The 12,363-nt window shown below is 38.2% G+C and overlaps 1 protein-coding gene across 2 annotated transcripts in view; it reads right to left on the bottom strand.

The window, feature by feature from the left end:
* Ric1 (RIC1 homolog, RAB6A GEF complex partner 1) overlaps positions 1-12,363 on the bottom strand; it is a 103,130-nt gene that overhangs the window by 28,818 nt on the left and 61,949 nt on the right. For both annotated transcript variants that reach the window (XM_008851190.3, XM_017802740.2), the window contains exons 9-12: positions 9,221-9,365; positions 7,915-7,963; positions 5,394-5,546; positions 2,977-3,180 (exon numbers count right to left, since the gene is read on the bottom strand). In XM_008851190.3, the coding sequence (XP_008849412.1) occupies positions 2,977-3,180; positions 5,394-5,546; positions 7,915-7,963; positions 9,221-9,365 (551 nt within the window). The remainder of the gene's footprint in view (positions 1-2,976; positions 3,181-5,393; positions 5,547-7,914; positions 7,964-9,220; positions 9,366-12,363) is intronic.

The following is a 12,363-nucleotide window of genomic DNA, read 5'->3' as shown; positions in this document are numbered from 1 at the left end:
CTTGTATCTAATCCTTAAAAGATTTTAGGGTTACCTCTTCAGAGGGAGGGAATGTTAGAGAGGAGGGAATGGGCATGGATTTGATCAAAATACCTTATATGCATGTATGAAATTCTCATAAAATTCTCAATAAAGTTTTTGTAAAAATTTAAAAAATAAGTCACATTTTCTAAATAATAAAAGCTCCATATATTTCTTATATGTTTTCATAACTAAATTAAAGCTATAGGCTGGTACAAACTGAAGTATTAAAATCAGTGCTGTCAAATAACATTTCCGCCCAAGGTAAGGTAAGGTAGCATAAGGTATGTGTATATCATTGCTATGTTAAATATTTTTCTTTATTTTTGTTACTACAGTAATAATGTGTTACTTTTTTCAAATGTATTCCTTATTGTTTTAAATAAAATTTGAGTGGGGTTTTAAAGCCAAAAAAAAAAAAAAAGGAAATCAGTATTTACACTATACAAAATATTGAACACCTGAATAAATGGAACAGAGACACAAACTAGAAGCCTTTTATTTATTAACTTCACATTGTATTCAAGTACTTTCTAAATTCCTAAGAAAACTACATGTAAAAAAAAAAATTGAAAAGGGCACTGTTGTTAGCTACCACCTTTGCTTCTGACAAGTAGTAAAACAGCTAAAACATATTATGAACACAGAATCTTCTAATCTGGAAGGTAAGGGTATAAGACAGATGTCTTAAACAAAACCTGCAATATTCCAGATGATGAGCAGAAAGCACAGAATTCTCATTAGATGAACTTTACAATTATAGAGTATACACACAAAATATAAATCATTAAACAGATCAACTCTGATGACGCAGTCTGTTCCTAGAAAAGAGGCTATGTTGAAAGGGGAATGAATCCAGGTACCCATGTTTCTTCTGGGAGTCATCATGACTAGCTAAAAAGCTTAGAAGGCAAAGCTTTTGTATTACCAGACACTAAGAAGTACCCTAGAAAGACCCTGCCATTCTGCATTCAATCTCCAAGGTTCCCATGCTAACAAGCAGAGTGCAGGGCAACTCAATGTCAGACATGGTCACATACGCAAATTCTAAAGTCAGGAATAAATTTATGATTCAACATTCAGTAACCAGGTTTTAAACCACACTGGATTATTTTGTTTGTTTTCTTTTTTTTTTGGTCTTTTTGAGACAGGGTCTCCCTGTAGCCCCAGCTGACCTGGAACTCGCTATGTAGACCAGGCTGGCCTTGAACTCACAGAGATCCACCTGCCTCTGCCTCCCAAGTGCTGGGATTAAAGGCGTGCGCCACTACACCCAGTGGATTTGTTATTTTAATGTAGATCATGTAAGGCTAGGTAGGCCAGTGCTCTTCTGTGTGATATTGGGCAAGTCTTATAACTTCCTGAGCTTGTTTCCTACTGTATAGAATCTAGTTGGGTTATATGATCTCTGAGGTCCTTCCAGCTCTAAAAATTCTATGAATCTATTATAAATGAATAGTTTTGGGAGCACAACTTTTGGGAGAATTACTTTTAAAGAAAATGAAAGACCCCAGTAAACTCGCACTGATGAGAGCTCATCTTCTGGTATATTTAGCTATGCAATGAACGGAATGACACAGAAACTTGCTAACACCTAATGTCCTAAAATCAGTACTATACACTTCTTTTGCAGAATGCTTCACAGACAGCTAAGAATCACTGGATTTTTGAGCTGGAAGGAAATTCAATTTTATTATTGCCTGATGGATTTTTGAGTTCCAGACCTACCTTCTTTGATCCTCTGCTCTACTTGGCTCTCTGGTAACACAGACCTGGCTAGGCAGAACTGGCATTGATGCTAGGTCAGAATGAATAGTTCAAAGTATGGGGAAATGAAAATAGCAGAGAAATGGCTATAGAAGAGAAGGGAGCAGTGGAAACTTTAGTCAAGAAAGCAGCTGATGCAGTTTTATTTAAAAATTGCTACTAATTATAAAATGGTATTTATACTGATTCCATGGGTTTATAATATACATTAAATACATTTTAGTGTATAGTACAAGTCAATGTAGGAGCTATTGCTCCTTTAACTTTTCATAGAATGACCTTTTTTTTTTAATCTCTCCTTATCTTCCAGTCAAAATCAACTGAAAATAACAGGAGAGCTCAAGTAAGCTAGTAAGATCCAAGAATAGAGAGAGGGCAAAGAATTATGGAAATAGAGACTGACTGGAAGAAGCCAGTGAGGAAGTGTAAAGTACAGTCCCAGCACTCTGGAGGCTGAGGCTAAAGAATCATGAATTCTAGGCCAGTTACTCAGCAAGAGTCTATATCCAAAGAAAAAAGAACAGAAAAAAAAAGAAAAAAACCAAAACTGACTAAAAGAAATTAAACTTTTGGTATCAGAAGAAAAATACTTAGGACTTTTAAATTATGTATACAAGTTTCTTCTGAGAAACTTCAATTTATTCACTGTACCAAAATAACCTTAATTGGTATCAAAATTCAGAACTAATTTTCCATATCAATCTACCAGAACTGCTAAAAGAACCTGCTAATTTAAAAATGGTATGAATCATGATTTAGAATATTAAATAATAAAATTATTAGCAACAAAAGCTTTTTGAGAGTTCATAGTTTTTCAATTAGGGTCTACTGCCAAGTAATTAACCTGAATGTGGTCCCATCAGAACTAGAAAGTCAGCTGCACAGGGCACTACTCAAAATTGCCACTTTCCATGCAATAACTGCACTTTGAGCTATGCAAATCCACAGAGCTAGAGTAAGCAAAACAGAGGCTCAAAGTAAAATAAAATTATCTTCACTGAGGGGAAAAAAATAAACTTCTAGCTGTTGTCACTACTAATAGTGTGGAGATACTCTACAGCATATGAAAAGACAAGGCCAATAAAACAAAAAAGCATTGAGGCATAGCAATTAAAATATTTAAAAATCTATTTAAAGTGGTATCTTACGAATGACTGAGCTGCTAGGAATCAGTAAGTGAACACTTACCTGTACTACATGCCAATGCCGATGTCCAAGTAAAGTGCTTAACCCCTGAGTCTCTAGACCTCCGTCTGCAAATGGGCTCTTTTCCCGACTCCGAGGATGCTCAGAGCATGCTGAGGAACTCTTCAGATTCTGAGTTTGTGAGGCTTCTCCACAGTTTAAGTATAAGCGATCCTCTCCCTGAAGCAACACCTGTTCCTGGTTACTCTAGACAGAGAAAGAAGGGCAAGGGGGCAAAGCAAGCAAAAATAATGTAGCATTAGTAGGAGCTATTAAGGAGCAGGCTGATTTATTATTCAAGGTGTAGCATATATCAATACCGATTTTTCTCCAGCTGAGAAAAACAACACAATGACTTCAGCACTATTATACTTAGAGAGAAGAGACAGTATTTTCGGTGATTCTGGTATAAATTAAGGTTTTGCTATAGTGTGTTATGTCAACAAGCCCAGGTTTACAAATGTTATAACAGTACATTTCACTATCACCCCTAGAGTGCAATACTGTGAAATGTTTTACATATGAAAAACTGAATGTAACCACACAGTGTTTACTGGTGACTGCGTAGGTTTCTAAAGATATTTAGACAAATAAAATAGCTCCTACTTTTAGAAATTACACCCTGATTTTTAATCAGTAGGTCTAGCCCCTCAAGGGTGCTTTAAAATTATTTGGAATGGGAGAATATACTTCATTTTTAATTATTATTATATTTTATGTGTATGAGTGTTTTGCCTGCATGTTCATTAGTGCACCCTGACGTAAGTGCCTGTGGAAGTCAGAAGAGGGCATCAGCTCCCCTGGAATTGGTGTTACATCACAGACAGCTGTTAGTCACCCTGAGGGTCCTGGGAATCAAACCCAGATCCTTTGCAAGAGCAGCCAGTGCTCTCAACCCCTGAGCCAGCTCTCCAAGTTCTGGATCCTTAATTTTTAACTAGCGTATAAGGCTTTGCAATCCAGGCCATTTTCACATTATTTTTCAATGTGTTGTAGATTTTAACTAACTTGTTATATCAAATATCTTTTAAAAGCTATTGGCAATAGATACTAAGATCTGTACTCCTAAAATATAACTGTAATATATTAAGGTATACAATCATTTTAATGTATATTACTTCAGACTGCTAAACATGGAGTTTTATATTGTAATTTAGGACAATGTTTCCCAAGGCAGGTTCCTGACATTTTTTTTCAGGGTGTTCCTTAACTGATAGTTGAGTGAGTATGAGGAACACTGCTTTTCATATTAACTAGACCGCTGAGCTGCACACGAGCACTGAGGTTCTGGAGTCCTACTGCACTCTTCATTTTAAAGCCTTCACTTCACACATGAAAACAGAAGTTTTGTTTTGTGCCTTATAATCCTCTTGCCTCAGCCCCTCAAATTCTGGGATTACAAGTGTATGCCACATCCAGCTTTCAGAACTTTTGCTCTGTGTGTGAGTGTGCACATGTGTATGTGTGAAGAGGCCAGAGGCTGATGTTGAGTATCTGCCTCAGTCACTCTCCACTTTATTTTTCAGACAGGATCTCATTATGTAGTCATGGTTGGCCTAGAACTCACTATGTAGACTAGGTTAGCCTTAAACTCATAGAAACCCACCTGTCTCTGCCTCCCAAGTACTGGGATTAAAAGCATGTACTACCAAGCCTGGTTCCACCTTAGTTTTTGAAACTGGGTCCCTCACTGAACCTGGAGCTTGCTGATTCAGCCAGACTGGCTGGCCGGCAAGTCCTAGGAATCCTCTTGCCTTTACTTTCCCAGAGCTGGGATTACAGCACACATTGCCACGCCTGGCTTTTACATGGGTTGCTGGGAATCAAATTCAGGTCCCCATGCTTGTGCAGCAAGCACTTTACTGACTGAACCATATCCCCAGCCCCCTAGAATTTTTAAAATCCTGTAAAACTACTACTAAATATTTCTCCTAAGTAGCATCTGATGGAACAGACTTTGGCAAATACTATTCAGATAAAGACTAAATTATTCAAGTTATCCTACACATAGATATTGCTTTGCTTCAAACTGCTTTAAGTTTTAACAAAAAAGCCCAAAACATGTTCAGAAATAAGATTTTGAAATAAATTTAATAGAAATACAATAATCACAGAAAAAACAGAAAGAAGGTATACCTAACAATTTTGGAATGTATTCAAATCTATGGATCATGGAAAAGGATCTGAAATTTTGATATAAAAGGCATTACAAGTCGGGCGTGGTGGTGCATGCCTGTAGTTCCAGCACTTGGGAGGCAGAGGCAGGCAGATCTCTGTGAGTTCAAGGCCAGCCTGGTCTACATTGTGAGTTCCAGGACAGCTGGGGCTATAGGTAAACCCTGCTTCAAAAAGACAAAAAAAAAAAAAAAAAAAAAAAAAAAAAAAAAGGCACTACAGATATTAGAGTTCAAATTACTTACCATACAAGGATTTACAGTGAGTACACTCTTGATAAACTGAAACAGCAAAATGCTGGGCTGTTTAACTATACTCCTGAGGTCAGCCTCGATTTCAGTGTGTTGAGAACCAAATCCACTGATCACCCACAGGTGATAGCCTTCTGCACCCCAGCTCTTGAAGGAAGGAGGAGATAAAAAGTCAAAGCAACAAAAAGTTCTTTTTATCCTTTCCTAACTCCAGTCATTATCAGTCTATATATGAAACAACCAATGACCAAATTATCATCTTCTGAAAATTAGGGAAACCATGACAAAAAGTACAGACAAGGATCATATTCGGGGCCAGTGAGATGGCTCAGTGGTTCAAGTGTGAACTATGTAAGTCTGGTAACCTGAGTTTGATCCTGGAGCCCATGTAAAGGAGACCTAACCCCATACCTGTGTTGATACATACATATCATGCACACAGACAATAGTAACAATTTTTTAAAAAATCACACCCAGTGATTCTTAGCCATCAACTACATCTTAGCTATCTTCAGAGGAAATCACTTACTGTCCTCTACCTAGAATGGTAAAACGCTAAACAATGTTCTCAACTTCAATTTCAGGATTCCAATTCTAAGAAATACCTCTGTTACCTCTCAATTTAATTTACCTGCTTCTCGAATACAAAGAATTCCTTTAGAAGACGACCCTGATTACCTACTAGAAGCTCAGCAAAGAAGCAGTTCTGTATACAACAAAGAGCAAAGGACAGGAAGCTTCTACACTAGAGTTTTCCTTACAGCCTGACTTTTGTTACACTGTCTTAGCCAAGCTACTTGGTTTCTCAAGATGTTTCTTTTGGTATAAAGCAAAAAGATTCAAATAAACTTCTCCAAATAAAATTTAATATTCTGTAACTAGATTCCATCACAGCATATTTGAAGTTAGTAATTCCCAATCTGTGAGTCAAGAAAACGGCAATGGAGTGGGATTCATAAACTACTGTAAATTTTCAAAAGTATAATTGGTTGCGCTCCCCCCGCCCCCGCTGCCCTGCCAATGTATGTATGAGCATGTGTGCATACATGGAGGCTGGGGAAGGATGTTGGGTGTCCTGTTCCATCACTCTCCTCTATTACTGTGAGACAGTCTCTCACTGAACCTGGAGGGAGGTTGGCAGACAGCAAGCCCCAAACCTACTCCTGTCTCCACTTCCTCCACTACCCCCATTGCTGGGTTACAGGCGTTCATGTGGCTACACTAAGCCTTTTACTCATGCCCTCATGTTTGTGCAATGAATATGCTTACCCAATAAGCCATCTCTCCAATGCCCCTAAAATAGCTGTTTTTATTTTTTCCCCACAATAAACATGAAAAAGCTAACTAAAATTTCAGATCCTTAGTTTGTGGTTGAAATACCAACCTAGTGAATCTGGTAATAATGGTTGCTGTATGCCATTCGAAAGCACTGGCTAATAGTTACAGAAATGCTATTTGATTGAAAACTTACATATTTTGTGTCTATATGTGGTACATGTAGGTATGTTTGTATGAACAGGTATACATGCATGTATGTGTGGAAGCCAGAAGGTGTCTACCTTATTTTTTGAGACAGAGTTTCTCACTGGGACCTAGGGCTCAATGATTAGGCTGGGCTGGTGGCCACAGGTATCCGCCTGTCTCCACCACCCCAGCACTGGGACTACAAGCATGTACCACCTCACCTAATTTCTAACAAAGTTCTCATGCTTGTACAGCAAGCACTTTACCAACTTGAGCCATGCCCCCAGTCCCTGAAAACTTATTTTAAAACATGAAGTGGAGAGGGACATCAAAAGGTGTCCATGATGGTAAGAGGCAACCTTCAAGTTTTAATTTTTGGGGAAAATGCCTTTCCCTATAGAACAAAAGGGAAGGGTAGTGATAAGTCTCAGCGTCACTGCTTTTACAAGTATAGTACCCAGAGAGACTATAGAAAATGTTCCAGGTTGGAGAGATGGCTCAGCAGTTAAGAGCACTAACTGCTCTTGCAGAAGACCCAGGTTCCATTCCTAGCACCTACATGGTGGATAAAACCGGCTGTAATTCCATTTCCAGGGGATCTGATGCCCTCTTCTGACCTCTGTGGGCACTGTATGACACAGGTGCACCCACATACATGCAAACAATACACTCATACACATAAAAATAAAAATAATAAATATTTTTAAAAGAAAAAAAGAAAATGTTCCTATGTAAAGATGGGTTAAAATCCAGGTATGGTATATACCTATAATCCCAGCACTCTAGAGGCTAAGGCAAGAGGACCGTTGGTTCAAGGCTAGCCTGAGCTACACAGATAGAGATAGAAGTTAGCTTCAAGACCCTGTCTTAAAATATACCAAAAACAAACCAAAACCAAAAAAAAAAAAAAACTTCACCAAAGCATGACCTATATAAGAAAAAAAATCTAAGACAAAAATGCTTTATGATTTTTATTAGATCAATGAGAGGAACAAAGGAAAAACTTTCTGAGTTTTTTATACCATGCCAATTTTTTACAGAAAGTACTTACCATAGAGTTGATTTTAAGGGGATCTTTTTTGGTGCCATCAGACCTGTAACTGAAACAAAATAGAGACTTAATGTGATAGTCTTCTGTTATATGTAATACACGTAATATTGAACATTAGCTTTAAAAAAAAAACTGACTTTCCTCCTTTAAATTAGAAATACTGCTAGGTAATACACCAAAATGTATCACTCAAAACCATATTTTGCATGGTACTGCTAACTTCTTGACAGCACCACACAGTTTGAGAAAAGATGAGCTCATTTCATCAGGACTGAGGCTTAGAGGAGTATAAAAGAGCAGAAATAAACCCGCTGTGTCTACCTACACTGACCCCATGGGCTTACTAATAAAACTTTCTAATCCCTATCAGTTATGTATGTAAATAGCTTATCTAACAGAATGGTAAGCTATCTGAAGGCAGAGCCATTGTCTAATTATGCCTTAATTTTATTTATTTATTTATTTATTTATTTATTTATTTATTTATTTATTTATTTATTTATTTATTTAATTTATTTTTTGAGACCAGGTCTCACTATGCAGCCCTGACTGGCCTTGAACTCACAAAGATTCCCCTGCCTCTACTTACTGAGTACTGGAATTAAAAGTGTGTGCCATTACACCTGGCAATGTGTATTAAATCTTAGCATGAGGTCACATATACAAAAGGGGCTCAAAAAAGAACCTCCCCACTCCCATGTTTGGGATCAATAAATACAATTATATTGAATCAACTGTCAGTTTTACAAGGGTGGATGTTTGAAGAATCAATATATTCCTAACAAATTAAATCTGTACTTTACAAATTGCTTTGGCATGAGTAAAATAAGAATGGATGGAACCAGAAATCACATTAAGTGGACTAAATTAAACTCAGGCCGACAACACATTTTCTGACATATGCAGACCTGTACATAGGACATGAAAAAGGGGGCAGGAGTGGTCTTGAAAGGAGGGGAAAATGGAAGAACAAGACTGGGTAACAGGGTTAGAGAGAAAGAGAGACAAAATGTTGCATGCTTTGTCTTCATGTGTGGTACAGATTTAAATACAAACACATACGACATGGCATGAAGGCAGAGTTGGACTAGTTGGTGAAAGGGTGAGGGAATATGGGCAAAATGCTAAGATTTACATGTGTGAAATGTTATCATAAATGCCATTGTTTTCATTGCTATCTACACAAAATTTTAGAGAGTGAAATAAGAGGGAAAAAAGGTAGTTTTATGACCCAAATTTCTGAATATACATTCTATCAGAAAAACAACGGGGATATTTTAACTAAAGTTTATCTTTATTGACTCACGCAAAATCTCCTCCAAGTGTACAAATCAGCTGGGCTCCAAACACACTCCATAAAGAAAGGCCTCCATATTCCCAAGTTACTATTACAACACTATTGTCAGGAGACCATCTAATCAATTTAACAGCTCCTGTTTTGTTCCAAATGTCTGTGAAGAAATAGGAAGAAGAGTTAAAAAAAAAACTGCTTGAGAAATAGTACGTCTTACAGGCTATACGTTCAAATCTGGAAGGCACAACCATTTTGAATGCTAAGATGACTCCTGTTCATGTAGGGTACTGGAAATAAAGTTGTAAGCCTTGGCCCGAACTGAGCTGAACTGAACATACTTGGTCCACAAGTGAACTGTAAAAAGTGAGAGATGCTTCTGCCAGGATTACCTGAATGACTGTCACTGTGAAATCTTAAATTTTCAATTTTATGTAAATCAGCTTTTATAAAATGGGGTAGGCTTACAGCAAACGTTCTCCTTATGGAAAAAATACGTGTACATTTTTTAAAAAGTCTATATAGTAAAGAGTGAAAGATGTTCGAAGCAAATTTCTACTTTTGGCAGTGCAACAAATGATACCCTAAATGATTCTTCACACTAAAAAAAGATGTTAAAAAGAATATGTAAATACCTCAAACATACCACAATATGAGGACAAAATATTATTTGCCAAACCCTGAGAATCTTTACTATCACATTAGATGATCTATGTAGCATGTGATGGACAAGGGGATCAAGTTCACGGCTTACTCACAGCAAGAAATCTAGTATAAAGACACCAGGCAATGCTAAGATTACAAAGGCTATATGCCCATGGTACAAAGGAGGGTAAGAGAAAAACTGCCATGTAAAGGGAAAACAAAAACATCAAGAAATATTTCCACATTTCATTCATGGTGCTAAATAGAAACAAAAAGTTCCCTGAAAATCCCCAGTCATAAATCAAGTCAGTCCTTACTCTGATTTGTAATTTATGTCATTAGTGTGGCTCGAAACAACAACAACAAAAACTTAAAAAAGAGAATACAAAGCAAAGGGTTCCAGACTGGTATAGTACCAAGTGATCTCTGAGAAGGTATCAAATGTAATGCAGGTCCCAAAGCATCCACACACCCTTAACTTTCAAGGAACATTATCAACTCTCAGTCAAAGACACTAAAATACATGAACAAGTGAACCCAAAGAGCTAAGTCACTGCAGAAACAGGTTCGGTCTTCAGATACCAGAACTAATGGAAACAAGACATAAAACAGCAATTCTTTTTATAGCTAAAAAATTAGAGAGGACTGGCAAGGTGGCTCCGTGGGTAAAAATGCTTACCATGCAGGCCTAAAGAACAGAGTTTGATCCCTGGAACGTAGGGGGGCGGGGACCGGCTCCCTAAAGATGTCCTCTGACCTCCATACACATGCTGTGGCATATAATAATATATTAAATAATAAAAAAGAATTAAGAAAGAAACTGGGGAATGGCTCTGTTGGTAAAATGCTTGTCCAAGTATGAGGACTTAAGTTTGGTTCCCAACCTACGTAACAGTCAGGTATGGTGGCATGTGCCTATAATTCTAGTGCTGGGAGGCAGAGGCAGGGTCCCTGGGCTTGCTAGCCAGCCAGTCTAGCTGAATTGGCAAACTCCAGATTCAGTGAGGGACTCCGTGGGAAGTGACTGAAGAAGACACTTGATGTCAACCTCTGGCTTACACACACACACACACACACACACACAAACATGTATGACACACACATAAAAAAATTAATAAAAGACTATAACTAGGAGCAGACTAGATAAACTAAATAAACCTTCTAGAAACAAAAACATATTTGTAACTCAAAGGGAAGATTAAGCATACTAGACATAACCGAAGAGAAAATGAGTAATTCTAAAGACAGTAAAAAAAAATTCTACAGAGAGGGTAGGTTCGACCTCCTTCATCTGTGTAGTGGCTGTGATCTAAGCAGACCGCCAGAGAGTGCCTGTTTCTGGTCTCCCTCTGGCATAGGGGCTGAGAACTCAGGGGACTGCCTGAGAGTGCCTGGATCCTGCCTCCACATGGAGGTGAGCTTCCCCTAATTGCCTGTACTCAATCCCCTAACTGGGATTGCATTATGCCCCTCCCAAGACCCTGGGGCAGACCTGGCTTTGGTAGGATAAGGCTGAGAACTTAGCAGACAGCCTGAGAGGGTGGGTTCCAACCTCCATCTTTGTAGTAGCTATGATTTCAGCGAACCACCAGAGAGTGCCTGTTTCCAGCCTCCCTCTGGCATGGGGGCTGAGAACTCAGCAGACCAACTGAGAGTTCCAAAATTGGTCCCCCATTAGGGAACTTCCCAAATTTTGCTGAGAGTTCACGCTAGTAGGGGTTCAAACTTTAGAAGGAAACCTGAGTGTACCTGACTGGAACCTGACTTGGGCCTTTGTGGGTGCTCCTGAGTAGCTGATCTGAAGCCATCAGCTCCCTCCAAAATAAAACCTGAGAGAGCCTGAAACCTGGACCAACCAGCTTTACATAAACAATAAGAAAAGGACCAAGGCACATCAATAATACAAACACAAGCATACTTCACCTTAATTCTTCTATCAGAATCACAAATAAAAGAACTTCACATGCCAAAATCACAATGGAAGAATAATAAAATAGAAAGCCAAAACACTATGTCCCCACCAAACTCTACCAGTCCTGTAGAAGAGTTCTACAAGGAGAACCCCCTAGAGATAACTCAGTATTTCTTTAAGAGTCCAAGGGATTACACTTCTCAGACATTAGGCTTAAGTCCATATAAAAAGTTATTTAGACAATTATCTCTCCTTGATGATTTTGTTTCTAATCAGAAAGTTCTGTTCAGATGTAAGACTTCAAATCTTGGTCTGCAATACTGTAGTGCCCACCTGTAGCTAAGGGAGACAACCTGCTATTGTTCTAAAATGATGGATAAATTTGTTTTCTCCCCCTATCTAGAAGCCTTTGAGAGGGAACTGGCACCGATTGGTTGTAGCTGTTACACTCCAACAGCTATCAAAATGCCTGAAAGCAAATCCTGAATCCATCACTGTTGAGTCTAGCCTTTGCAGATAAAAGAAAAATGAAGAGGAACCCAATAGAGGGACGCTTTTGGAAGCTCTTGTCAAGAAATTCCAATGGACTCTCATATGAACA

The sequence above is a fragment of the Nannospalax galili genome, unplaced genomic scaffold, assembly GCF_000622305.1.
Source record: "Nannospalax galili isolate Female #2095 unplaced genomic scaffold, S.galili_v1.0 scaffold86, whole genome shotgun sequence".
In the NCBI taxonomy this organism is placed as follows: Eukaryota; Metazoa; Chordata; class Mammalia; order Rodentia; family Spalacidae; genus Nannospalax; species Nannospalax galili.
This window is presented reverse-complemented; position numbering and strand designations above follow the sequence as displayed.